The sequence below is a fragment of the Colletotrichum godetiae genome, assembly GCF_030913485.1.
Source record: "Colletotrichum godetiae strain CBS 193.32 chromosome Unknown BDP55scaffold_17, whole genome shotgun sequence".
Taxonomy (NCBI): Eukaryota; Fungi; Ascomycota; class Sordariomycetes; order Glomerellales; family Glomerellaceae; genus Colletotrichum; species Colletotrichum godetiae.
The window spans coordinates 650,282-676,642 of NW_026851265.1; the positions used below are offsets into that span (position 1 = coordinate 650,282).

General features: G+C 52.8%; 8 protein-coding genes across 8 annotated transcripts; 6 read left to right on the forward strand and 2 right to left on the reverse strand.

The window, feature by feature from the left end:
* Window positions 1-1,164: 1,164 nt before the first annotated feature.
* Window positions 1,165-4,217, forward strand: BDP55DRAFT_693362 (uncharacterized protein; the record flags this gene model as incomplete). The annotated part of the gene is made up of 7 exons (XM_060577215.1): window positions 1,165-1,258; window positions 1,459-1,807; window positions 1,845-2,298; window positions 2,352-2,509; window positions 2,576-2,712; window positions 2,763-2,958; window positions 3,014-4,217. 7 exons carry the CDS (start codon window positions 1,165-1,167, stop codon window positions 4,215-4,217), a joined length of 2,592 nt encoding a protein of 863 aa, XP_060430647.1.
* Window positions 4,218-6,692: 2,475 nt separating this feature from the next.
* Window positions 6,693-8,897, forward strand: BDP55DRAFT_727951 (uracil-xanthine permease; the record flags this gene model as incomplete). The annotated part of the gene is made up of 8 exons (XM_060579380.1): window positions 6,693-7,105; window positions 7,163-7,314; window positions 7,369-7,476; window positions 7,538-7,786; window positions 7,848-7,965; window positions 8,027-8,210; window positions 8,264-8,328; window positions 8,381-8,897. 8 exons carry the CDS (start codon window positions 6,693-6,695, stop codon window positions 8,895-8,897), a joined length of 1,806 nt encoding a protein of 601 aa, XP_060430648.1.
* Window positions 8,898-9,729: 832 nt separating this feature from the next.
* Window positions 9,730-12,033, forward strand: BDP55DRAFT_108297 (NCS1 nucleoside transporter). The gene is made up of 5 exons (XM_060565361.1): window positions 9,730-10,269; window positions 10,351-10,405; window positions 10,463-10,578; window positions 10,639-11,399; window positions 11,456-12,033. Exons 1-5 carry the CDS (start codon window positions 9,893-9,895, stop codon window positions 11,845-11,847), a joined length of 1,701 nt encoding a protein of 566 aa, XP_060430649.1. The 5' UTR covers window positions 9,730-9,892; the 3' UTR covers window positions 11,848-12,033.
* Window positions 12,033-15,140, reverse strand: BDP55DRAFT_108424 (shikimate dehydrogenase substrate binding domain-containing protein). The gene has a single exon (XM_060565362.1). The coding sequence runs from the start codon at window positions 14,877-14,879 to the stop codon at window positions 12,219-12,221; it is 2,661 nt and encodes an 886-aa protein (XP_060430650.1). The 5' UTR covers window positions 14,880-15,140; the 3' UTR covers window positions 12,033-12,218.
* Window positions 15,141-16,098: 958 nt separating this feature from the next.
* On the forward strand, window positions 16,099-18,688 carry BDP55DRAFT_703662 (uncharacterized protein; the record flags this gene model as incomplete). The annotated part of the gene is made up of 2 exons (XM_060577973.1): window positions 16,099-16,208; window positions 16,467-18,688. 2 exons carry the CDS (start codon window positions 16,099-16,101, stop codon window positions 18,583-18,585), a joined length of 2,229 nt encoding a protein of 742 aa, XP_060430651.1. The 3' UTR covers window positions 18,586-18,688.
* A 1,794-nt stretch (window positions 18,689-20,482) lies between these two features.
* On the forward strand, window positions 20,483-22,279 carry BDP55DRAFT_550358 (general substrate transporter; the record flags this gene model as incomplete). The annotated part of the gene is made up of 4 exons (XM_060569016.1): window positions 20,483-21,195; window positions 21,258-21,440; window positions 21,504-21,875; window positions 21,931-22,279. The coding sequence occupies 4 exons, from the start codon at window positions 20,483-20,485 to the stop codon at window positions 22,277-22,279; spliced, it is 1,617 nt and encodes a 538-aa protein (XP_060430652.1).
* Window positions 22,280-23,556: 1,277 nt separating this feature from the next.
* Window positions 23,557-23,846, forward strand: BDP55DRAFT_661728 (uncharacterized protein). The gene has a single exon (XM_060574748.1). The coding sequence runs from the start codon at window positions 23,623-23,625 to the stop codon at window positions 23,815-23,817; it is 195 nt and encodes a 64-aa protein (XP_060430653.1). The 5' UTR covers window positions 23,557-23,622; the 3' UTR covers window positions 23,818-23,846.
* Window positions 23,847-24,231: 385 nt separating this feature from the next.
* Window positions 24,232-25,250, reverse strand: BDP55DRAFT_631275 (quinate dehydrogenase; the record flags this gene model as incomplete). Its single annotated transcript, XM_060572263.1, has 2 exons — window positions 24,232-24,327; window positions 24,387-25,250. 2 exons carry the CDS (start codon window positions 25,248-25,250, stop codon window positions 24,232-24,234), a joined length of 960 nt encoding a protein of 319 aa, XP_060430654.1.
* Window positions 25,251-26,361: the final 1,111 nt, after the last annotated feature.

Here is a 26,361-nt window from a genome sequence, read left to right on the forward strand (position 1 = left end):
ACGACAAACCCCAAGTTTGCATGGGCGATGACTTTAACAAGGACAAGCTTCTGTCCGAATTAGTTCATCCCAATCACTTCACAATGTGGGTGGCATAGCCTCACAGTTCAGTAGCTTATCTTGCAATCTTCCACCTCCGCCGCAGACATGCATACCCACTAGCAGCTGGGGGTGGTCCAGCTATGCAACATAGGACGACGGGATTGGATGTCATCGTAGGGGTGTCTCGGGTAACTGAGACCGCGTGACAGCCGTCCCCCCCCCCCTCCTTTCCCTGAGCAAGACCCCGGGTTCCATGTGTGGAGGAAATCCGCGCATGGGAATAGATTCAGTTTGCTCGTAATGGATAGGTAGTACTTAGGTCAAACGTACATAGCTTCGAAGACACCAAGGAGGGTCTCTGTGACTCACAAATCCGACTCAAGCTGTTATCGCTTGCCCACTGGCAGGCAATAGGCTGCCAAGAGACGACAACCTGAGTTTGTGCTCGGCTGTTCGGTACTGCCACAGTCGACGCGTGCAGACACACACTGCAAGGACGAGAGGCATGCGCCTAAGATGCCAAGCAAGACTGGTTCAGACACCCATACGAGCAGAGAGAAGGCAGAGGAGGTCGTTTTCCCTGCTGCCTGCATGGATGCCCACACCATCCCTTCTCTCTCGGTATCGATGTAAAGCTGTCTGGGCCGGCGAACTCAGACTTGGGTTGGTCTAGGGCAACAAATACAGATATGCTCATGCTGTCCCTGGGTACTGGACTCACTATCTTTCTCTGCGCCCGCCTTCTGTGCCTCTTTCGCTGTCCGGCTGGGTAGGCTGTCGCTGCTTCCACTTGTGCTTATTCCGCATGCTCGCTCCTAGTCCTCCTGCCCACCCCTGCGTTCCTTGGGGCGGCTCGCTCTCATCTCTGTGACATGTCCACGTCTTGGTGGCGTCTATTGGGACTCTGTCGTGTGCTCCCACCCTGCGGTCAGGCTTTACTTCAAATCTGCCTTCGTTCCCCTCACCTACTTCGCTTCTCAGCCCTCCTGGTGAAGCCCGCTTTTGGGAATTTCCATTAGTCGTCTTCCTCACACGCATTGACACCATCGTCCCTTCAATGCCAATCATCTTATAAGGCGCATTTGGCAGAAGAATTACCTGTCCCTTGCCTCGTTAACCTCAATGGCAGGGCCAATCCAGCTGGGGGATGTCATCAACTTCAGCAAGCTCGCGTGGGACGTGTACAAGTTTGGTTGGGATAATGACTTCAATGCCAGTGAGTTCCTCGGTGCAGGGAAGGCCACTTTCTGAGGCTGCCACTCTCATCATCATGACGTTCTTTACATGTAGAGCTCTATTTGAAAATGTGTATCTGGGTTTTCCTTGGACACTGTTGGCGCCCTATAACAGAAGCCATAACTCAACTCAAGGAAGCCTGTAACTCCAGATGCCAGCACTGACTTACGGTGATTGCAGCCCGGCAATACGCAGAGTTTGGTCGCGATGTCAGGGGATTGGCTGAGAACCTCGATATCCTCAGCCGCGTAGTAGACAAGGCCGACCAGTCACTCCACCAAGAAAGGACGTTCAAGCTTGAGCCATTACGCTGGGACCGTTCGTCCCTCGACGAGATCATAGGCGACTACCATGAGACTCTCACAGAATGCTGTACTCTAATAGAGAACAATCATCGCTATCGCCTCAGCAGCGGCCCGCTGAGGAATATCGAGTGGAATGTCCTCGTGGCGCCGGCGGCAGATCGTCTGCGGGCGCGCATAGCCTTACATAATTCCAAGGTTATTCATGTTCTGAAGCCGTTTGAGATGTGAGAATCCATATCTTCGCTACCAGTCGGTTTGGAGCACTAACCGCACCAGTGACCTTCTTTGTCGGATCCATGAAGACCTCGCCGGACGTATGAGTGCTATGCACCTTGACTTACGCCGCTTTATGGGGGTTCTCGTGCCTGATATGGAGCAGGCTCTCGCCCAGCAGGCTCACCGGGAACCTTTTCAGTTTGAAGTGCCGCCAAATGTCGAGGATGGATTTCAGCGAGCATGGGCGGCTGACAGACCGGATGACGCTCTCGAACCAAGTCTTCAGGAGATGGCGGATGCTTTCGTTCTTCATTACCACAAATCCACCATAGGATTTACTGCCGGTATCCTGGTGGAAAATAGGGTTCCCGAGTCGGGGCAATATATCAATCTTTTGAAGTGCGTCTGGCTGATGAGACGGATCCGTGGTTCGACCGAACTCGCTCAGCCAGGTCCGACATTATCCCATTGGCCCTCGTACATCCAGGAGCTAGAAGTTGTAAGTCGAGTCTGCAGTCTCATGCTACACTGATTAGGACTGACATGTGCTAGGGCCTTGCGTCGCAATGCGATCGATTCAAGCAAGAGCTCATGCCACCAAGTCTAGCAGGTTCAACACCTGAGATGTTCGAAATATGGCCCGAGAAAGAGCTTGCGCAGCTTGTGGACGTGGTGACCAGGGATGCTCTCATGGAAGAGGTTATGGATGTGTAAGTTTGTTCTAATACCAGGCCTTGACGCAATGTGGGCGGCTACCGATACCAGTTTCGTACCAGACCGTTACAGGGCGCCACTGCCAATGTTGAGAGGAAGCTTCAGCTGCTTCGACGAATGGGAGCCGACGGCAAACGCTTCAGAATAAACATCTCAGGCGTCGAGCTAGGGGGCACGAGTAGGAATGCACGTCGTCAAGGTATAAACTCCCCAGTTAGATAGCATCGAACATTTGTTAACACCCAATAGCTGAGACCATTGATTTCGACATCACGACTGTCATACTAAACCCCCTTTATGCTGTGCCATCTAACTCTGGCGGCGCATGGGACATGATATTGCGCAAGGATGAACGGATTGCCAAGTTGGCATTTACGCAGTTGAAAGATGCTGCCAAGTTCCAACAAGCTGTGACTGGTTTCAAGGCGTTTGATAGTTATTGCCAGTAAGCATAATAGACCCATACGCTAACCAGTGCCAACAACTTACAATACCGATAGATACAAGGCTATGGTTAGCTTTGTCGTGTCTGGGAGAGGAGATCCGATCGTCGAGGGAGCGTGTGTACAGTTGTGGGTTCCAAAGCAACTCAATGGACAACTCGTTACGAACAACGAGGCGACGCTCGAGCAAACCGCATCACCATCCCAGTCAGGGGTATTTTCGCCATCTAGCACAGCATCGAGACAGAGTACTCTCCGCAGCGTATGGAGCACCGCAAATCCATTCACCACGAGCCCTACCGAGACTGTGTCAATGTGGAATAATAGCGGTCCACCAGCTGTAGGCACATCACGGAGTCGTTCGGTGCCAACACCGCCAATAATCACCGGCCCGCTTGGAACTCGGTCTCCCATGATGATACCGAGACGGCCAGTGGGGTCGGGCAGCACGCAGACGACGGCAGGATCACCACCCAGTGCTCATCGGCAGGCAATGTTGTCAACATCGCCTTCAAGCCCTCGGTCTTCATCTCTACTCCCGGGATCGTGGCAGTCAAGGGCACCATCCGTATCAACGGTTAACAGCCGACCCGATCGGACCTTTAGCGTCTCAAGCAATTACTCGACTACGACATCACCCTCAAACAACAGTTCAAGTGGAAGCGACGCGCACACCCTGACCGTAACCATAGGCGGGCACACGACTGGCACTGTCCATAGGCGCCCTTCCAAGCCAATGCTGGTTCTGTTCACGCAGAACATGCAGACAGGAAAGCGAGCATTGGTGACTATCGACATTGACGAAGACACCGATGTCAACCCAGACCGGTGCAACTGCCGCCGATCAGGAAGAGACGGATCGTCATGTCAGATTGCTGCCATTGAGCAGGATCGGGGCAACGCCGAGCTATCGGTGCGAAGATATGAAAGCCGAGACGACGACATGGACTGGAATCTGGCCAAGTTGGCACTGGGGCGGCGAGGGGAGAAGGAGTACGCTGCTGCTGTCTGGAAGGACGTCCGGCGCATCAGCATCATGTTCCCGAGTTCCCAAGACAGGGCAAAGTTCGGAGGCACGCCGAATGTATGCCAGTGCAGTGCGAGAACAGAAGCCGAACTGAGTAAGTGTCTCAAGAATAAACACAAGGGGTTGCTTGGACTGGTCCGGGAATCTGGACGGCAGCAGCTGAACGAATATCATCGGGTACGATTCGGGTCGCAACAGGACGTGGTCCGTGGGATGAGAGACGACTATCGATGACAACTCTTCGAAGACGATTCGATCAAAGGGTAATGTGGTTGAGTTGTACATAAGCGAGTGAGTCGAGGAGGCGCCGAAGTTGGGTATTTTGGCATCTTTGCGGCGCGATTTCGTTCTTTGGTGTTACGGCGTCGATGACAATGATGAAGCGAGCGATGTGGGTGTATGTATCTGGTTGAACGAGTAAGATGGGAGGGATCTGGAAGAGAATATTCGCCAAGTCCTAGAGAAAATGTAGGAGAAAGAGACACCTCGTGGTGCCGTATCCTGAGGAGATGATCATGAAGGAAGCTTCAGCCTTTGTAAGCCTGGACCATCTCTTTTTTTCGTCAACAACTAGTAATAGATAGCTTCACGTGCGTATGAATGAGTGGCATTTCCAGTCAGATATCGCAAGGAGTTTGATAGCTCATTATCCCCTCGACTTACTTAATCAAATCGAAACAAATCAAGTTTTTCGTTATCGAAAACGACAGTTTCGCAAAGTGGAATAGGTAATGGAATAGAGTAGCCGTGAATCCGTGATGGTTCAGCTGTCGGAACCGGAGATAACCTCAGACTTGCTAGCAAGCTTCCTGAGGTCTCTTCGGCGAGACCCTTCATGGGGGCTCTCCCTTGCTGTCGGAGCCCGCCGATGGCAGACAGAAGCTCTCTGGTGTCTCTGCTGTTTCTGGCAGAGAGCGACGCGTTAATTGCAATGCTTCATCCCGACCAGCCGTGCCGAAGAGCTGCATCTCCGAGTTTCGGCAGCAGACTAAGCCAATAAAATCGGCGCTGTGTCGCGGGTGTCGACGCCTCTATCTCCAGGGATTCCCTCCTTGACTCGATTGGGTTGCTTTCTTATCTCTACGGGGACTTGGTGTGCACATCTCTGGGGGGTCTGGGTGGCCTGGTCAGGGCTTATCTTTACGCCAGTCCGGATCTGAGCAGACGGTTTGCTTCTTTGGGGCTCTTGGGGGGGCGGCTCTGGCATGGCGTCCGTCAGAAGTTGTGTCGCGTAAGTGGTGGAGGCTGGCCAAGGGGCGTCAGATGAGTGTGAAGTTGGAGCAAAGCAGCATTGTGTGCTTCTTGAAGTGTTGAAGAGCCTGAGGCTGATGGTGACGAACACTATCCGTAGACAAGGGGAAACCGTTATTCGCGCACGAACCATCTCTAATATCACCCACGAGCGACTCTTATCAAGGCACACCCAAGTTGCCAATTTCTCAATGGCATGATGAACTTCTCTACTGCACCACAGATCGTGCTTGTCTCAACGAATGAGCCGTGGAAAATGCAACTTGATCTGGCCGGCGGCGAGCAGCGGCCGTGGAAGTTCGCGGCGGGACGGAACATTGAGAGTTCATCATCCGCCGAGAAGATGGATGATTATTGAAACAACTGTGCTGAGAGTCGGAACCCCCGCGGAGATCACACAGGGCGAGCCGCTGGCAGTTGAGCTGGTCCATCATCCCGCTCCCTGGCGCCGCACATCGCACTTCGCAGCACGCCGCATCTCTCTATTACTCCGTAGCTCGGTTCTCCCGGGTCCATGTAGGATGTGCCCGAAAGAGCACTCGAAGAATGAAGGCGGGATTCTCCTAGTGTGCCACGCGGGAGCGATGCCGGGGAGTTCCCCCACACTCAGGCCCTCACACACTCCCAAGAAGTCGTCGACGTTGGTTCTGATGGGTGCTCCGGATACTTTGCAGTAGCGCCATTGCTGTTGTTGGGTCGCTGCATCAGACATGATGGAACATGTCACTAGCACGATATCAAGTTGTAGACTACAGTCAGTAGTTGTTTGCTCTCTCTCTCTCTTACTGTCGAGACTTGACATGCCATCTACATCATGTCGAGCTGTGAGTTCAGTAACAGATGAATGTATCTCCAGATGCTCTCTTTCTCTCTGTCTCTGGCCACCCCTTGTTACTGGCAACCCACGTTCTCTCCCTTCGACCCCCATTCATCCAATTCCAGGCTCGTGTCTGGAAACAGCCGGTGTTACTTTGGACTCGACCGTCAATCTTCTGCTAGCCCGGCACCCCGGCCGAGCACGGCACCCTCTCGAGTCTCTCAGCTACGCACCCAGGCGGCGCCCTACGCCAGGGCCGGGCCCGCTCCTCTTGGGTACACAATTTTTTTACTATCGCCAGCCATTCACGTCGTTCCGAGCCGCTTATCCCACTGATAGCGGCTGAAGCTAATTGCTCGATACCATCAACTAAAAGGATCTCACCCATGCAAGCAATGATCGAGTCAGATTGATATATAAAGAGAGATCCACAACCCTGCCTTTTGCTGGTGAATTTCGTGGATACCATCGGGTCAAATTCTTTTGCTTTGCTTTGCTTTGCTTTGCCTTGCCTCACCTTGTCTGCATCGTCGACGAGTCCAACTCCGCCTCTTCCAATCGGAAAGCCGACGTGATCTTGGCCAATTACGGTCCCGCCAGCACTGAGTACCGATTGCACAACGCAAAACGACGGCGACATCATGGATGAAGATCAGGGTCCATCCCAAATTGTCCCTGGGACGGCTCCCAAGCGGACGATGGGAGACCGCCTTCGCAGCACTAAGAACAGATTCTTCACCAAGGACGGCTTGATTGGCGACTACGACTATGCTTTCCTGTTTACCCCGAACTTGCCATTCATGAGCAAAAGTCGCAAGGCCGCTCCCTTCTTTGGCTTGAACGACCGGATGCCTACGCTCTTGGCCATGTTGCTGGGATTTCAGCATGCCCTCGCCATGTTGGCCGGTATCATCACGCCGCCTATCTTACTGAGCGGCGCTGCAGGTGCCAATCTCACTGGGGAGATGCAACAGTACCTTGTCTCAACAGCTCTGATTGTGTCCGGCTTGTTGTCCATGATCCAGATCACCAGATTCCATATCCTGAAGACTCCGTAAGAAGAAGAAACGCATCCCTGCTGTGAGGCATTCAAGCTTATATCTCCATATAGCTATTATATCGGAACCGGCTTGATCTCCGTAGTCGGTATCTCCTTTGCCATTATCCCGGTCGCACAGGGGGCCCTCTCGCAAATGTATGCCAACGGTTTCTGCCCGATGGATGGCGAGGGAAACAAACTCCCGTGCCCTGATGGATACGGCGGTGAGTCTTATTTTTGTGCCTTTCGGCATAAATTGCCCAACTAACAGAGTGAAGCCATCATCGGCTCCAGTGCCCTTTGCGCTCTGATCGAAATCGCCATCTCCTTCATGCCGCCAAAGGTGATGCTTCGCATTTTCCCGCCCATCGTGACTGGCCCGACAGGTAAGCTCCTGCAACGTATGAACCCGTGAGAGAACTCCAGATATCTGACATGTGCTCCCAGTCATGCTCATCGGCATTCACTTGATCGAGACTGGTTTCCAGAACTGGATGGGTGGCTCCGGCCCTTGTGCCAACCCAACTTCCGACTTCTTTGCCCGGTGCCCCAACATCTCCGCGCCTCATGCCCTTCCCTGGGGCTCCGCTGAGTACTTGGGCTTGGGATTCTCCGTCTTTGTCACCATCATTCTCTGCGAGCGATTCGGCGCGCCCATCATGAAATCGACGTCCGTTGTTATTGGTCTCCTCGTAGGTGAGTATCAATCCTGTATCTTTCGCCATGCCATTATGTTCTGTTGCTGACCTGCTCTTAGGATGCATCATCGCCGCTGCGACTGGTTACTTTGACCGCTCCGGCATCGACAATGCCCCTGCCGCCTCTTTCATCTGGGTCCACACTTTTAAGCTCACCCTTTACGGGCCGCTCATCTTGTAAGCTTCAAAAAACCTGGGATAGTCGAGCATGAAGAAGCGAAACTAAACACGTCAACAGGCCTTTGCTAGCCGTATATATCATCTGTGCCACTGAAGCCATTGGAGATATCACAGCCACCTGTGATGTCTCTCGCCTCGAGGTTGAGGGCCGTCTCTTCGAGTCCCGTATCCAGGGCGGTGTCCTCGCCGATGGTATCAACGGCGTTCTTGCGGCTCTGATGACCATCACTCCTATGACAACTGTAAGCTGATGGAACCTGATCAAATCTGAATTATTTGAACTGACCGGAGAAAGTTTGCCCAAAACAATGGAGTCATCGCTCTCACCCGCTGTGCCAACCGCAGCGCCGGCTACTGCTGGTATATTTCCTTCATCCAATTCTATAAAGCTTCTCGGCTAACAGTGTCTTAGCTGTTTCTTCCTCATCATCATGGGCATCTTCGCCAAATTCGCTGCGTCACTGGTCGCTATCCCTTCGTCCGTCCTTGGGGGTATGACCTCGTTCCTCTTCACGGCTGTCGCCGTCTCCGGTATGGCCATCATCACAAAGGGCGTGCCTTTCAACCGACGAAACCGCTTCATCTTGACCGCTGGCCTCACACTCGGCTACGGTGCCACCCTCGTGCCTACTTACTTCGACAACGTCTTTACGTACGCGGGTGACAACCGCGGTCTGAGGGGGTTCCTCGACGCCATCGTACTCATCATGGAGACGGGCTTCGCTATCACGGCCTTCGTCTGCATGTTCCTCAACTTTGTGCTCGACGAGGAGATTGAGGACACAGAGGGCCACGATGTCATCCCCACCACTGGAATCGTCACTCCCAAGGATGTCAACGGCGGAGAGAGTGCGCGTGGAGCTGATTCGGAGGATATCCAGTCTATTGGGCACAATACCAGCGGCAAGCGTGATGAGAAATTGTCTTGAAGCTGAGCATTTTGATATGGCATACTTAGATGGTGCTGCGGTGTTGCGTTAAAAAGCCGAGGTTTTGTGCGTTTGAATGTGTTTTTGGTCATGTATGAAGTATGAATACCCACCCTCACTGTCTTGAATTCATCCCGAGCGATTGTCCTGCAAGTTAAGCATCTTACCGCAACGAGACTTCACTGTTCCCCTTGATTGGAGTATCTGATGACATTGCGCCTGACTACGGGTATTCAACACTGTATAAGTGCGGGGACATTGAGATTTGATGGTTTCCGCATCACGGGTCATCAAGGTAGGTAAGTGGCGATCGAATTGACGCCACAGAAAGCTACTCTTCGGATACATGGAGTCTCATGCAGATGCTGCATCGTCGCCTCAACAACGACACGCTAGGTAGTTTCGGTTAACAGTTGGACCTCCTTCGCACAGGCGGAAGAGCAACATCGACGGTTGATAAGAAGGCCGACGGCAATTGGCCACGCGAATCCCACTCTGGTGCGTCGAACCCCTGCGCTGTTGATCGAGTGCCTGACATCCCTCCATGTCGCCTCGTTATCTTCCTTTCCCCAAAGACCAGGCCATCAGATTCACTTGGTTGACTTGCTTGCCCAAGATAGTCGTTTGAGAACATGGTCGAGTCTCCAACCCCGACCAAGTAATCATTGGCGATATGGCCATGTTATTGTTAGGGTGCAGGATGCGGAGCTGACCCGAGCCAATCCCGCAAATGCAGGTCGTACAAAGAAAGAAAGGTCACATCCGTGTATGGGTTGCTTTGCATAGAGCTGGATGCTTTCGGACTACATAGGTGCGGCCATGTCTCACTGTTCGGCGTGGCTTGGTCTCTTACATTTGTGCACCCACAAGGTCGTTAGCACACCTCAGTTTTCTTGGAAGGTCGTTTAGAATTACAACTTCAATCGAGGGGTCGAAAGGACGAGGGTATCTTTGGTTTACGTGAGGACCCAAAAAGCTCCAACGTTACATGTAAGATGAAGGGCAGCAACATGCAGGAAGCGAGGCGGCGATTTACGTCGATGGAGGCATGGGAGCTTCCCAAGCATCCCAGCGCCATTGCGCCAGAAGGCGTACGAACCAACCCGGACATGGACCCCGTACCGGTGCCGATGCGAACTTGGTCACTATGGACTATACTGGCCTACTGGAGTACTGATCTTATGAACCTCTCGACTCTACAGACCGCCGGGTCCATACTTGCGGTCGGACTCAGCTGGCGGGAGGCGATTCCCATCATGTTTGTCGGAACAACGTGTATCGCAATAGCTATGGTCCTCAATGGAGCTATTGGAAGCCGCCTACATGTCCCCTTTAGTGTCATTGCCACGGGTAGTTTTGGGTTCTATTTGAGGTGTGTGCATACTTCTGGATGGAACAGACTTGATTGAACAAAACCTCACCGCTTGGAGTTGAAGCTGACTCCTCATTTCAGATACTTCGCTATTGTCAGCAGAGCTATCCTTGCTATGTTCTGGCTAGGTGTACAGGTAATGATTTGTACGCATCACTTCAACTGGCTTGCTAACATCAGTCTTCAATACTAGTGCGTCAACGGGAGTGTATGTGTGACAATTATGCTGAGTGCATGGGCTCCTTCTTATGGACGGATACCGAATGCCTTACCTGAGTCGGCTGGCATCACCTCTATGGGAATGTGCTCGTGAGTTCGTTCATGAAGTTGCTGGTTTTATATCGGAGTATGTATTAACAAGCCACCCAGGTTCTTTCTCTTCTGGGTCATTCAACTGCCATTGTTACTCATACACCCTACCAAACTTCGACCACTCTTCTATGTCAAGTTAGTCGCTACTCCAGCTGTGGTTTTAGGGACCCTGGGGTGGGCTGTCAAACAAGCCGGAGGCGGGGGTGATATCTTCAGGTTGCAACCCGAGTTCTCTCCAGGGACTTCCAAGTATGCCTGGCTTTGGCTGAGCTGCATGTCGTCAGTCTCGGGACAGTGGAGCACTATGGCGATCAATATTCCGGACTTCTTGCGTTACAGCAAGTCTAGGAACGCCCAGAACGTCCAACTCATATTTGTCCCTATCGTTTTCACCCTGTGTGGAACTATGGGTATCATCACCACATCGGCCACGAAAGTCTTCCAGGGAGACGGTGACTACCTTTGGAATCCGCTGGATATTGTCGGTCTTTGGTTGGAGTTTGGCTCAGGAGGACGTTGTGCTGCCTTCTTTGGGGCGCTGGCGTGGCTCATTGCCACGATCGGCACCAATGTTACGGCGAACAGCATCAGCGCGGCCAATGACCTGACTGTCATGTTCCCGCGCTATATCAACATTAGAAGAGGCAGTATAGTTGCTGCAGTGATAGGTGCCTGGGTTATTGTGCCGTGGAAGATCCTCGCCAGCGCCGCTACGTTCTTGAACTTCATGGGGGCATATGCCGTCTTCCTAGCCCCTCTGAGCGGCATCATGGCCGCAGACTTTTGGCTCGTCAAGAAACAACGATACGACCTGCCCGGTATGTGACAATCTCTTGCTTGAGCCACTTTTACTGACACTCTGTCTTCGCCCTAGATTTATACGACCCTTATGGCCGCTATAGATACATCGCGGGTTGTAACTGGAGGGCATTTGTTGCTTTCATCGTGCCGGTTGCACCCAACTTGCCTGGAATGGCATTGGCAATCAGCGGCTACCCTGCGGTCCAGATCTCTGAGGGTGCTCAGCATCTCTACAGCTTTGATTGGCTATTTGGGTTCGTCGTTTCGATGTTCCTATATACAACACTGAGTTGGGCTGTGCCTGCGAAGGAGACCTTGGTTGAGCGAACAATCTTGACCAGGGAGGACGGAATCGAGATTGAGGGAGCGCGAGACGGCAGTGACATCGAGAACCCAAAGGTGCCCGAGAAGGTGTTAACAGAAGCGGGAGACGGTCGCCATACTCCTGAAGCTAGAGGCCAATAATGGAGGAATGGGGTGATCTCAAGAATGGAACCTGGAGTAGGACCGACCCTGAGCGATGAATTTGACTGTCTGACTTCCCTTGTTCTCTATATTGATAGTGGCATCTGCATCCAACAGATCCACCCATTCCACTGGGCGAAAGAAGAGATTGATGAAAAATGCACATGAAGCCTAAGCTTGTAGATCGATCTAGTAGAACATCTCGCAAGGAAGACGGTTGCGGGGTTCAGAGAAGGGGGTGAGACATGGGTTAATTATTTTTACTCATTTATTAGTCGTGTACGTAGCTGTGGTATCTTGGCTAGCAGTGTAGAATGAACTGCTCTCTCATCATGGTCTCCTGTCATCATTACTCCCATAGGAAAGAAATATCATGGCTCCTGCTCGACAATATTGTTGAGACGCGGCTGCAGTTGTGCGAGTGCTGAGCGGTCGTGCCCGTCGGGATAGGCACGGAAAACCTCTCCTCGCATCAGCCTACGTGGTGCTCGTCTGCCTGTAAACAGCTCAAACTGAGCGAAACCCTGCTCAGGCAACAGATCAAGACCGTCCATAGTAACCCAGCCCCGATGCGACACTTTCCTCGCTTGGTTCAAGATCGGGGTATCTAGCGTCTTGTAACCCAGCTCAACCAGACATCCGCCAGTCGGACTACCCAGCCATGCCTGTGGCGCCTCGAAGTTGGGTGCGGGGACATCGCCAATGCTATGTGTCGGTATGCAGGAGACGATCATTGTAGGCAGCCGGAAGTCTTCGGGCCATGGCTCATCCAGGTTCCGGATGATGTGGAATTTCGTTTCCACATCTGAGGTTGCGCTGAGGAGCGGCAGATCGTGCCGTTTCAACAGGCGTGTAAAGTGATTGACCATCTTTTCCGCGTTCGTTATTGTCCGGTTGTAGACCACGATGTTCTTGACTCCAAGTTGTAGCATACTGTAGGTCGCTGCGCGAGCCATACCGCCAGCACCGATGATGAGGCCGCAGCTCGATGTTCGCACTGCATTGGCGGGAGAGAGGCCTCTGCGAATGCAAGCCCGGATACCGATCCAGTCCGTGTTCTCTCCATAGAGCGCCCTCACCGGACCGGCGCGATTGCGGCAATTGAAAAGCTTCTCGTCTTCTGGAATAGTACCGTCGGGATTCAGTCGACGTACAGGGACCAGTGTATTGACTGCACCTATCGCCTGCGCATGTCGGCTCAAAGAGTGTGTAAGGGTGATGATTTCGACTTTGAAGGGCAAACCAACACTAGCCCCCGCGAAGTAGGGATCCTCAATGAGCTCTCGTAGCCCGTTCAGGGAAGGTGTTGAGAACGGTCGGTAGAGGTGCGGAATGCCGCAAGCCTTCAGGGCGGCATTGTGCATGGCTGGTGACAAACTGTAAGAGACGTGGGCACCAAAGACGTAGATCTTCATGGGGTCGAACAGAAATGAGTTGTAAAGTGCTTGCGTCGCTTGAGCTGCCGTCAAGCATGGTTGGCCTGGGTTGTAAGTCGATGATACGGGCTTCTCTGGCACAACACTGGTCAGGACGTGGTTCATGGCCGCCGAGTGTCTGCCTCGAGGCCCTGAGTTGTAAGCAATAAGGGGAATCTTGTGGCCCGTAGAAGCCTCAACCAGGGCCTTGAGGTGACTGATATCGAAGTTGTCCTTGATCGAGGTCACCGGCTTGACGAGCCGGACCAGATCACATCCTAGACGCCGTGCTCTGTGATATTGTGACATCCAGAAAGGGTCTGACCACGACGGAGAGTCGGCTGCAGGCGTCAAGTGACCAATAATTTTTGATCGTCTCTTCATAGAAATGATGTGCAATAGTTGAAAGTCGTTTAGGCGGAGGTCGACAGTGAGGTATTCAGGACAGAGTCGTAGGCCGTGTAGTATGTAGTCCGTGTAGACCGACTCTGAAGAATCTGGAAGAACAACGTGGTACATCAAGGGTATTACGGTGCTCCTCCTAATGGACCCAATGATTCTAGCAATATCGGCGGCTCGCTCGGAGTCTAGTGATTGTGCACCAGCGATTCCGTCGACGACGATTTCAATAGCATCGGCTCCGGTCTCCAGCTCTTCAATGGCGAGTTCATTGTTAAGCAGGCTTGATAGAGAGACCGAGATGGCGTAAGTGAACCTCCTGTCCTCCGTAGGGATGGAAGCCAATGGGAAAGCCGACTCAATGAACGGGATGGAGCCCTTGGGCATGATGAGACTGAGGAACTTCAAGAAATGCCTCTCTGCCCGCTTCAAAGTCAGGTAGGGAGCAGGTGGCTTTTGACCGCCAGCGTGAGCCTCAATTCTCGCGGCATCGGTTTCGATCCATGGGTCGGCCGTCTCAGAGACGTTGAAGAACTCAAGATTGCTGCATGTCCGGAAAATGGTGCTGCTGGCGGCCAGCAGATTCCTCGCCTTGTCTTCGTCCTCGATCTTTAGGTGCTCTTGAATAGCCTTGACGTCCCGCACAATATGGACGACGGGATGTGTACGACAAAATTCTCTCAAGAGAGTCTGGACCCCGCGTTCCATCCAGCTGCACACAATCAAGGTGCTCTTGGAGTTCTGGTCGAGGAGATCCCGCAGGACGTCTGTCTGTCGGCGGTGACATTCAGCGGGGCCATGGGCCCTCTTATATGCGAAGCTGGTCAGGCCAGTGACCTGTTGGAAGGCCTTTTCGCAGTCGACGGCCCTCCGTTCCATGGCGGTCGAGGCAATTATGGCGAGCGTCGATTTGCCTGCGCCGCGAATGCCGGCAAGGACAATGGAGGCATCGGCAGGGAATGGCGGAACCTCGCCAGGAAGATGGGCTGTGGGTGTTGCTGGTCTCGTGATTGGCGTCTCTGGTCGTGAACACGCAGCCATGGAATATCTGCTACTGTTGGTCCTCGGGCTCTGGGGTTGACTCGGCGACGCAGAATGGCCATTGCGACCGTCGACACGGATGAACTTTGCGGGATTCTCGAGTTGGTGGTGATGATGGTCCTCCTCATCGCTCATGGCGGTGGCCACGTAGGACCGCTTCACTCCGGCTGTCGCCATGGCTCCTCGGCCTGCCTGGCTGTAGCAGCAGTACAGACGCAAGTGGGTTGAAGAGGTGGAAGAGAAAGTCCAGGATGCATGCGCACGCGCCGGTGTCGAGTTGAGACTCAAAGAGAGAGGGCGCGCGAATACCTCTGTCGTTGGGCTATGTTTCGTGCAAAGCCGTTCAGCTGTGGTCCAACAAGGTCAAGCTCTCTCTGGAGGAGAGTCAAGTCAGCCAGTCCACGTTGGGTCGCGCCCCAATTCCTACGTAGTACGAACACACCGCGGCATAATTGTTAGGTCACTAGGTGGGAGGAACCTCAAAGCCGTTCCCCAGTTCCGACCCTCGGGGCTAGATTGGTGCCCCTCCCTTACTCGGCGCTAAGGTGGGATACTCTGATAAACGTTTAACCCTGTGCTTGAAGTTAGTGAGCTACTTGTGGGCGTGGGGGAACGTTGTCCTACGAGTTGAAGACAGGAAACTCGGCTGTTTGAGATTTGCGGCGGGATAACTTGGGATGAGCCTATGAGGCCCTCGTGAATGCCTCTTGAATCTAGGGTGTGCTGGCTATTGTCAGCTAAAGTCGAAGGGTTGCCATCTTCAACCCCCCCTGGTCTTGACTCTTAGATTTGGATACCATCTGGAGACATGGCCTCACTGCAAAGTATCTCCTTAACACCCCGCATGCCGAGTCGTCCGTACTCACCATCTCGCGACCAATTAATGCCACAGAAATGCCAGCTGACCAGCCTTTCCAGCCTGCCCTTTGTCCCATGAGGTCCGAGATCTAGCAACAACCTTTGAGGGCGGCACCGCGAGCGTCGGCCTGTGAGGTTACCCCAGGATTTCCCCACTCTCCGTCCAGCACAGCGCGCGGGAAATCTTGGAGAAGAAGCAAAGACGACGTTAATCTCATCATTGCTTGTTGTTTGCTGAGTCTGATACTACTGCTGCTGCTATCCGTCCCGCTGCTGGAGTTGCTGCTTATGCTGCTCGACCGTGTGCTATCATACCTTGCTCGTCCCGCTCAACGCAACGCAACGCAACGCAACATCCACTCGCAAATCACAACCCCAGTCGGTGCTCACTTCGCTTCAATCATCGCCCGCAGCGCGCGCTCTTTTGCCCTCGCAGCTCCCTCGTCGACATCACCGCTTCTCGTGGCACGCCCTCTATGCCGTCCTCCGCGGCGTGAGCCATTGGAGCTACCCTGCCGCTTGCGGCTACGACTAAAGGATGCCATCCAAGAGAAAGGCCCAAGATGCCGAGAACAGTGTCACTTCGACCTCTGTCCCAAAGCGCCAGAGGGTATCTCGAGCATGCGACCAATGCAGAAGGCAAGCAGAGTCCAACACCATTGTTTCTCCCTTTCCCTTTCCCTTTCCCTTGTCATCATCGCCTTGTAGCTGGCCTTCCCTTCAAGCGACTGGAAGTCCAAGAGACGACAAGCCCAGACTCCTCCGTTGCAAGCGTTTCGGCATAGCTAATGCTTTGTCGATAATGTTCTGCACATGCCTGCGATATCGGCTCTGGTGCTGACCTCAGTATCATTATCACCAGCTTTCTACATGTGAAAACCGAACTTGTGCTAACTATGAGGACAGTGCCCGAGAGAAGTGTGATGGCGTCCAACCTCAATGCTTCTCCTGTGTAACCTTGTCGCGGCCATGTACATATAATGTCGCACCGAAGAAGCGCGGCGTTCAGACCGGCTTGATCCGAACTCTCGAGCTTGCCCTTGTATGGCTCTTCGACCAGGTTCCTGGAACAGAAGAAAAGCTGGCCGGTCTACTCACACAGGAGGGTGGTGGTGGCCAGTCCCTCCTCCTCGACAAAGACAGCGAGGCAGGAAATCGCCTTCACAAAAGATGGAGGAGATGCCGTGTTCACAAGGATATTGACCGGCTACTCTCTGGGAAAGACGGCATAAGTCCCCGCCAGGATACCTCTGGAGACGAATCGGATGCCGAAGCTGATGGCCGCAACAAACGGAACGGAGAGACTCCGTTGGACGGTCCTGATGTTTCTCCGCAACCTAATGCCGTTGATCGCAAACCTGACGCCACCCAGAAGGAACCAGTACCGAGACAACGGCATGGCTCCAGGTCTCGGCGAAGGTTCAAGTTACCAAGCAATTTCCCTCGATTATTAGAGGTTTACTATTCGTACAACCACAGCTGGCTTCCGATATTAAACTCCAAAGAGACTCTCGACAGTGCTGCGGCCTCGTACCCTTCAGACGGTCTCGATATCGACCCAGAAGATTCGAACAATAGCGCTGCTCATGCTGAGCTCTGGTGCGCTCTTGCTGTCGGGGCATTCCAGGATGCGGCATCATCACAGCCTCCAGGGGGTTCAGAACCACCAGACCGACCCAGTATGATAACAGCAGCAGCCCGTAGCCTGATACCGGTGGAAACTGACATGGCACTGGGCCATGTAAAAGCACTTCTGGTACTGTCCTTAGTGAAGCTGGGGCAGGACAACGCCGGGGCAGCTTCTCTATTAATTGGTCTAGCCGTCAGGGGCGCCATGGCTTTGACAGATGGACGGTCACGAAACGGTGGACGAGACTCGATCTCGGGGCTGTCAGCTTCCTCGACGCAAGAAGCATACTCGATAGCTTTGGACCGGGTCTTGATGACCTGTCTTATGCTCGACACCATCGTATCCCTAAGGCTTGGTCAGACGCCTCACATGAGGACAAACGACATGAAAGATAGGCCAACCGAAGAGAGCGGGTCAGAGGAATGGGCGCCCTGGGCTCCCAGAGCTGGATTCGGACTGGAGGATGTTGAAGCTGCTGTACAGCCTGCACAGTCTTTAAGCTCCTTCAATCAGCTCTACCAATTCTTCCGCACACTGAACCAGAGTGTCGAATCTGGGAGCACGGGGCCGAAAATTGGTGCCGCGAACCTTGTTCAAGTGCTTGATCCCCGTTTCTCATTTTGCAATTCAGTAGTCTTTGGAGCGTCGACGATACCCATCCTTCCATCGGCTTTCCTTATCCAGGCTACCTTCCTCGGTGCGACCTTGACTCTGATGGCCGACCCTCGAGTGTCTCTAATCTGGAGTCTGATGGAGGTTTTGGAGAGTTCGATATCTCACTTTGGTGCAGCCGGCGTCTCGCCACTCCTGGTCACATATATGAGCATCGCAAACACCAAAAGTTGCGTCAAAGCTCTCCGGGACGATGACAAGACGCGGTGGAACTCACTGATGGGTAGTCTGATGTCTGTCTGGCAAGATCGGACGACGAATGTGGATTCTTCTCCCGTTGATGCGGAGCCGAGCGACCAAACACCAGCTCAGGCCGAGCCGGCCGTGAATCAGTTCTCTCACCACCCATCATCTGCTCGCAGGAACTCACAGTTTCCGCAGTTCTCCATGCCCGCGGAGTCCTACCATCACCCTAACAGCAACGGGTTTTTACCAACAGCATCGTCCGTCAGCCCATCAACGGCGAGAACAATGCCATTCACGCCAGGGAGCCAACTGGATGCATTTCCTTCAGGCTTCCTGGGGCATTTATCGTCAGCTCAAGCACCCTATCTTATGGGGCAAGGCGCTCACGGTGTGGATTACGACGCCATTATGGACGAGCTTGCTTCTATCGACTGCACAGATAGCATGGAAGCCGACCCGCAGTTTATGGCCAATCTCGGCTTTGCCCCAGGGTCAGATCTGACGGATATGCTTCGGGGGGAGTATGGGGGGATGTGAGAGAAGTATAATGTATTATGACCTTTAGTAGAAAATGAACATTGAATCCAGTCTCTGGAAATACTGTCTGCACCGCACTGTTATCTCCTTGTTCTCCCTGTTCCAACGAACAAATGCAGCAATGCTAGCAGACAAGTCTTGCGGTGTGACGAAGAAGTGTTCATCCAGGGCGGGCCACGCTAAGAGCAGTGATTTGTACATCCGGACTGTCTAGCCATTTTCGTCTCTTTCCCTGAAGAAATTCCAGTTGGCTTATCTCTCTTATTTGTTGACCCTCTTGCGCCGCCGACAAGAGTATGGGGTCTGGCCTCTTCTTACATGTACTCACAAGGACTTTAGGGAGTTAGCTCCGGCAGAGTGAAGAGCAGGCTGCGACGGAATTACAATCATCAGGGACAGGACTGGACGCCAAGTGCCGCATTCACCCATCTCACAGAAGCACAATGTTTTACCACAGCAATTTGGAATCGCCAGGCTGTCAGTCCCCTAATTTAGCTGTTGAATTGTGGCCAGGAGGTCATTATAAAGCACAGCCTACGAATGTGCCCCGGCATGCCTCCACTCCGATTGTTCGATGGCACGTACCAAGTCTATAGGTACCAACGAGAACCATTTTTGTGGCGACGAAGCTGTCCTCGTGGGGGTTTTCAATGCGGAGACTTAAGGTTAAGATGATGCATGCGAGGTTTTGTTGTCTGCATCCGCGTGGCCTGGAAACATCTCAGAGTCAGGTAGAGAGACCCATTTGCCCCTATTGCAATCACGAACAAGTCATGTCTTGAGCCCGTTTGCTTCATCACAGTGGGACATCCTCAACACCAAGAAATCACAGTCCTTGGCGGCAAAGAATTATCATCCGGCCGATGGTGGCAGGGTTGAGAGGTTGTCTCCGCTAGCGACTACCTCCTAGGACAATGTAATCGTACAGTCCGAGTGAGTTGAGTTGTCGTGGACTCGTGGTCAATAATCATGTGGCCAGGCCTTGGAGACCGTCCCGGTGGCTTGGTTGGCGTATCTCGACCGGATATTCTCAACTCCACCTTGGCGTATCTGCCAACAACCTGATTTGAGCCCCTGCCCACTTGACAGTCACAGCATGCACCCCGTAGGCCAGGCATCTTCCCCATATCTGCGTACGGACACAGGCAGCGAAAGTTGGGGAACAGGCTCTTCACCCGCATTGCTGTCATTCCGCTGGGTTGGGATTGGCACAAGTTGGGACGTCGGACGACGTCCACGTGCAATGCGAGACAGTCGAATGGCAATAGAGAGGCGCTTACAGGATAAACATTCAACCCACAGCCCCGGTCTGAGCAGGGGTTCTCCAGCATTTGGGGGTCTATGAGATTGGATCTAGTTCGGAAACAGATAGTTGGTGCGGAGAAGAACATGTCTGCCGGGCTCCACGCGTTATGGAGAACGAGTCAGTCATAGGTTGCAGATTTTGCTCCGGTTCGGAGACGGCGCGCCAGTCCAACAACCTTCTAGGTGGAGGGAGAAGCGTTCACCCCAGAGTCAACATTCCGGAATCTCCAGACGCATGAGCGAGTTTGTACGTGTAGCGTACCCCAGATACCATTCGTCCACGGTCCAGCCGCTCGATTCCCTCCCCGTGGGATGACCCAAACTCCGCAGCTCCAGACCCCCAGACTTTACCCCAGACGAACCGATACGTGCGCCACCTGTCAGTCAGTCTTTACCAAGTTGTTGGAGAGCCAAAGAGCCCTGACGCATCCATATAACAAAGGCAACCCTGGACCGTCGTAATCTGATTTTTTTTCCGTCGCTCCTTAAGACTCTTGACTCTTCAACCCCAACCTAAGACTTGGAGTTCAGACGGTCTCAACTTCGCCTCGAACACCAACAACCGCCAGACACCTCCTACCCAACCATCACCATGGCTCTCCTCACTCTCGTAGAGGATCGCCCGACGCCCAAGGCGGTGTACAACTGGCGCGTCTACTTCTGCGCAATCATCGCGTCTTTCGCCAGTTGCACCATCGGCTATGACTCTGCCTTCATCGGAACCACCCTCGCCCTGCCCTCCTTCATGGAGGAGTTCCAGTTTGCCTCCTACAGCAAGGACGGTCTGGCTCTGCTTAAGTCCAACATCGTTTCTGTCTACCAGGCCGGTGCCTTCTTCGGAAGTTTGTTCGCCTACGTCAGCAGTTACTTCCTCGGCCGCAAGAAGAGTTTGATGCTCTTCACTACAGTCTTCCTCCTCGGCGCCGGCATGATGCTTGGCGCCAACCGCGAGCGCGGCCTCAGCCTCATCCTTGCTGGCAGAGTTCTTGCGGGTGTCGGTGTGGGCGGCTGCTCCAACATGACTCCCATCTACATTTCGGAACTCTCCCCTCCCGCTGTGCGTGGACGTCTCGTCGGTATCTACGAACTTGGATGGCAAATCGGTGGTCTCGTCGGCTTCTGGATCAACTACGGTGTCGATTCTACCATGGCTCCCAGCCACAGCCAGTGGCTCATTCCTTTCGCCGTTCAGCTGATTCCTGCCGGCCTTTTGCTCGTCGGAGCTCTCTTCATCCCGGAGTCCCCCCGTTGGCTGTTCTCCAAGTACAAGAGAGAGGAGGCGATGAAGGCTCTTTGCTGGATGCGGTATGTGCCCCACAATCTATCATTTCGCTAATGACCTCAGGCTGACCAATCCTTTCTCGCAGAAACCTGTCCCCTGAAGACAAGTACATCATTGAGGAGGTTCAATACATTGATGCCGACCTCGAACGCTACCGCCAGGAAGTTGGTGCCGGTTTCTGGAAGCCCTTCGCTTCTCTCAAGCAAAGCAAGGTCCAGTGGCGCTTCTTCCTTGGTGGCATGCTTTTCTTGTGGCAAAACGGCTCTGGGTAAGCGAGCAAACCCCCATGAATATCAAGCTATATACGAGTCTCTAACACAGCTCTCACCAGTATCAACGCTATCAACTACTACAGCCCCACGGTCTTCAGGAGCATTGGCATCACCGGTACCAACACCAGCTTCCTTACAACTGGCATTTTCGGTGTCGTCAAGACGATTGTCACCTTCGTGTGGCTCCTCTGGCTTATTGACCACCTTGGTCGTCGCAACCTGCTTATGATTGGTGCTATTGGCGGCTCCTTGTGCATGTGGTATATTGGCGGTTACCTTGCTCTCAACCCGGCATCTGGAAACGGTGGCGGTCTCTCCGGCGGCGGTATTTCCGCCATGGTATTCTTCTACCTCTGGACAGTGTTCTACACGCCTTCGTGGAACGGTACCCCTTGGGTCATTAACTCTGAGATGTTCGACCAGAACACTAGGTATGTTGAAATCTGCATCAGGTCCTCGGTGGCAAAGTCACTAACGTACTCTCAGATCCCTCGGCCAGGCTAGCGCAGCTGCCAATAACTGGTTCTGGAACTTCATCATCTCTCGCTTCACACCGCAAATGTTTAATGCGTGGGGCTATGGAGTCTACTTCTTCTTCGCCTCGCTCATGATTTGCTCCGCCATCTTCATCTTCTTCCTGATGCCTGAGACCAAATCCATTCCTTTGGAGACCATGGACCGTCTCTTCACAATTAAGCCTGTCTGGCGGGCAAACAAGACCATCATGGCCGAGTTAGCGGATGAGCAGGGCTTCAGACAATACTCGGACGATGGATCCGGAGAGAAGTCTGATGATGCGGAAATCAACCAGGTAGAGAGGAAGGACAGCGTTTAATGAATAGGTTCACGGTTTACTAATATGATATGAAGGACATTTGAATGGTTAGAGCAGCTAGGTGGATATTCCAAGATTCCAGTCTCTAGGAATTCACATGCTTCCATACCGAGCCGATCCCGCAAGTGACCCATAAAGCGAGTCATCGAGTCACATTCGAGACACAAGTACAAGTGCAAGTCTATGCAAGAGCGGGGTTAGAGCGAGCGACGGCGTTGAGAGTTGAGACGGACGGGAGGAAGGAAAGCGAACCAGGGTGATACCAATGCCAAGCCGAGGTGCTGCATGAGGCGTAATAAGCAAAGTAAGCTAAGTCCCGCTCTTGGCTGTCATGGCAGGGCAGATAGTTTCGATCGTGGTGGCAAGTCGTTTGGCAAACTGTCTTGGTGCTTTTGTATCCGTAACTGCTTGTTCCCCTTGGCGCAAGAAAAGGGTTATCAAGGTCGAACAACTCGAGAGAAACCAGAGCTGGAAAAGACGACTTCAAATACTCTTCCAGCTCCCAGGCAATAATGGGCCTTACAATACGCGAGACATCTTGTACATGTACTTCGCAAAACCTGATCATGCTTCGTATGCACGGCGTGGAGAGAATGATCCCATCTGAGCCTTCTCAGACTCAATTGTGGTACGAGAAGACTGACAGTGCAGGGGTAATTTGCGGCTTACGAAGATAAGAGCGCTCGCCGGGTAAATGTTACTGAAACTCGGAATGTATATGCACGGTACAGTTACAGACCAAGGGTTACGACTCGCCGTCGGTCTATTCTCTGGAGACGAGAGCTTTCTGTCCACTATTATCCAGGGTGGAGGTGGAAACGTATTTCCTGTAGGAGAACTTATATCATCCGTAATGTTTTCGTCCCGGTGCCTACGATATATCTCATCGTCTTCATACATACTATGAAGATAAAGCCATGCCTGCACAAGAAATCTTCCTAGATTCGAAAATCTAGCGTAATTGTGCTTAAGTCAACATTTCATGGCGAGAAACATAATTTACTGAGTTCTAATTACGCTCGGAGGGGAACTGTCTATTGATAGTCCGGGAAACGATATCGAAGCACTTACTCAGAATACGGCTGATGAATATCCAAGCATGATAACTGAGTTGGTTTCTCTGTTTCCGTGAAGAATCGACTTGTTTTCCAATCGCTGGAAAATTGCATCAAACATTCTCGCTCGTTGTGCATCTTAATATCATTTCATTGTGCCAAGCGTGAGTAAGTAGGCTTGAAAATCACAGATGCAGCAAAAGCGAATGGTTTGACATGTGTACGGATCATTATCCCAAGTGGATTTCAATCCTCGCTTGAAGATCTCGGCGCTGCACTGTAGCTAAAATGCGAACGCATGATAAGACTTCTTCCAGTGGGATACTGGGACTGAACGAGTTGGTGGCATTCTCCAGTGCTAAATCGGTTTTCGTGGACGGTGCAACATTTCAAAAGACACTATCCGTATCCGTACGGATACTCCCTGGGCTCAGCGGTTACGCTGATCCGCCGCTCAGGCAAGATCACAAGGACAGGCTTTAGGTGGAGAAGTGTAGGGATCTGCAAAGTGTGTGCCAGCTCGTGGGAGAGTTCTTACCCGGCAGGTTATTAGTTCCCGCTCGGTGTTTGTTATGCCAGTTTGCATTGAAAGGACAAAGACCGTCTGACCTAGCACCAATGGCGCTACGCAGGGCATAAGTCCAGATCAGGTTGACTAAGAAATTGTGAAAGGCTTGTACGGAGTACGCATAGATGGTCAGGAGAATACTTACGAATTCTTGCACGAGGTCAATCCTAACCTGTCGAATAAACGCCCTGCAGCCACCGAGGTAGGAGCTCAAAGCTTCATCATCAAACCATAGAACTTCAAGAATCTTCATCAAAGTCATCTTCTTCTGTTAAAACAATCGCTGAGAATCTAGCTATGCAAGGCGTCTATGGTGATCATTATTCTTTTTACAGTTTTGAATGTTGTGAGAGCTTTGCCGCAATCACCTCCTTTACTTTTTGTACGGGAAGTTCGTCGACCTTCTTGCCAGTCCAGTATCGATCCTATTAATTGTTAGAGATGTGTATTAAAAGGGTGAAGCCCAAGCTGTGTATTGACTGACCTGTTCAAGACCCTGGTAGATCATGGCCTCAGTGCCCAAAATGACCTGCCAGCCGGCATCCTCTGCAAGGGCACCGATTTCTGTGTAAGGCGTAGGGTTGTAGCACATCTCAAGAATAGCACCCTTGCGATCCTTGTTCAGGAACTCGACGATAATCTCACGCGCCACAATTTCCTCAGGTGTCTTGGGAGTGAAGTTGGGCACGCAAGCCACAATAGCGCCGGGGGCCTCAAGGTCTCTCGCCTCCTCGACGGTGGAGACGTGATACAGATTGTCTCCATAACCCCGCGCGGAGCACTCCTCGATGACTGCGTCGACCTCGCTCTTGTCACGGTTGACGAGGTAGATGTCGGTGGCCTTCATCCACTTGCGCAGAGCGTAAACGGCACTTCTGGCCGCACCGCCGCCTCCGATGACCAGAGCCGGCTTGTTGTGGTAGACGGCATCCGCATCGGTGACGTTCTGGACAAAAGACTCACGGACGCCGATAACGTCGGTGTTGGTGCCGCAATATATCCGCTTGCCGTCGCGTTCTCTGATGAAAAGTGTGTTGCAGGCACCAACATCGCGGCACTCATCCGTCAGCTCGTCGAGGTGAGGAATGATGGCAACCTTATTGGGCATGGTGACTGAGCTGCCGTAGAATTTGGGATGCTTGATGAGTTCCAGGAACAGCGGCAGATCTGCCGAGTCCAGTCTCATTTGCTCCCATTTCAGGCCAATACCCTCGTAGATGGTGGTGTGCAGGAGTGGTGACAGGGAATGTGTAATCTTTTGGCCAAACAGGTACCCGTGGCGGTCAAGCTGTTCAATCTTGACCGCAATAGTGTCTTCCACCTGCTCGATGGGGGCAACACTGGCCATTGTTGCTTGATGTGAGTTGGTTGAGTTTAAGAAAGTGAGTGATACTGGGGGTGGGATCAAGGGTTGGTCGTCTCTGTCTCTCTTGTTTGGTAGTTTCGAATGGTATCTGCAAGGCTGCTGTGCATCTGACTGAAGAACGGTAGGAATGGCGTTATGGCAAGATGCAACAAATGGAGAAAACCAGGGCTCTTTTTAGTCTAAAATCCGGTGGGAATTGTCAACCGCAGAAAATGGGGGGGGGAAATGGGGTCTAACGGAAGCCACTTTTTGTGCCTCTCTCTTATTCCCTTCTTCTTGTCTCCAAATGGAGACTCGTTGGTCCAATGATAGCTGTATCGAATTAATCATTCTTGCGGAATACGGGGAAAAGTCCGGGGCACTAGAACGGGCTTCTCAAGATTGCGTGGAATCCGCATCAGGGCTTTTCCCATCGGCATTTCGCCGCGATTTCTGAGAGGAACTTCCGGCAAAGAACTCTCCAGTCAACAGCCAGTGAGAAGTGCCGGACAGTCTGGGCCTCGGAATGGTGGGCATACGACACCAAAGACGCCCGCCCCCCTGTTCGCTTGGTGCTCCCACCCATCCGAGTGCCAGTCTGGAGAATGTTTATCCTCCACTTTGGAGAAGTGTTCTTCCTGACAACCGGCGGCGCCTGACAAGTTCAGCGTCACCAGTTGTCAGTCGAGCTTCCCACGTCTTGGTTCAACCACCACACTTGGTAATGGGCATCGTACATCCCGCTACCGCAGGCTCGGGGTGTGTTGACGTGCTGCAGAGCGTCACTCAGACTGGTTCGGCTACCCTCGGGCGCCCCAGAAATCCCCAGATCGGTATGCTTGCAAACATCTGACGCCGATAAGATGGGGTAGGTGGCGGGTGAATGACTTTCCTCCTTCTCCCTCCATCGCCCCTCGGGCGTCCGGTGTGACCCGGATACAGTATGGCAGCAGACGAGATCATTGGGTAAAGCCACCTACCGTTCTCTGCGACAGAGTTGCCGTATGGGTCTGTCAATGCCATTCTGCTTAGATACGGGGATCGAGAGCTGCAAATAATCTTCCCGATCCCCCCTGCTGCCGAGGGCAAATGTATACCAGTAGACGTCCGCCTC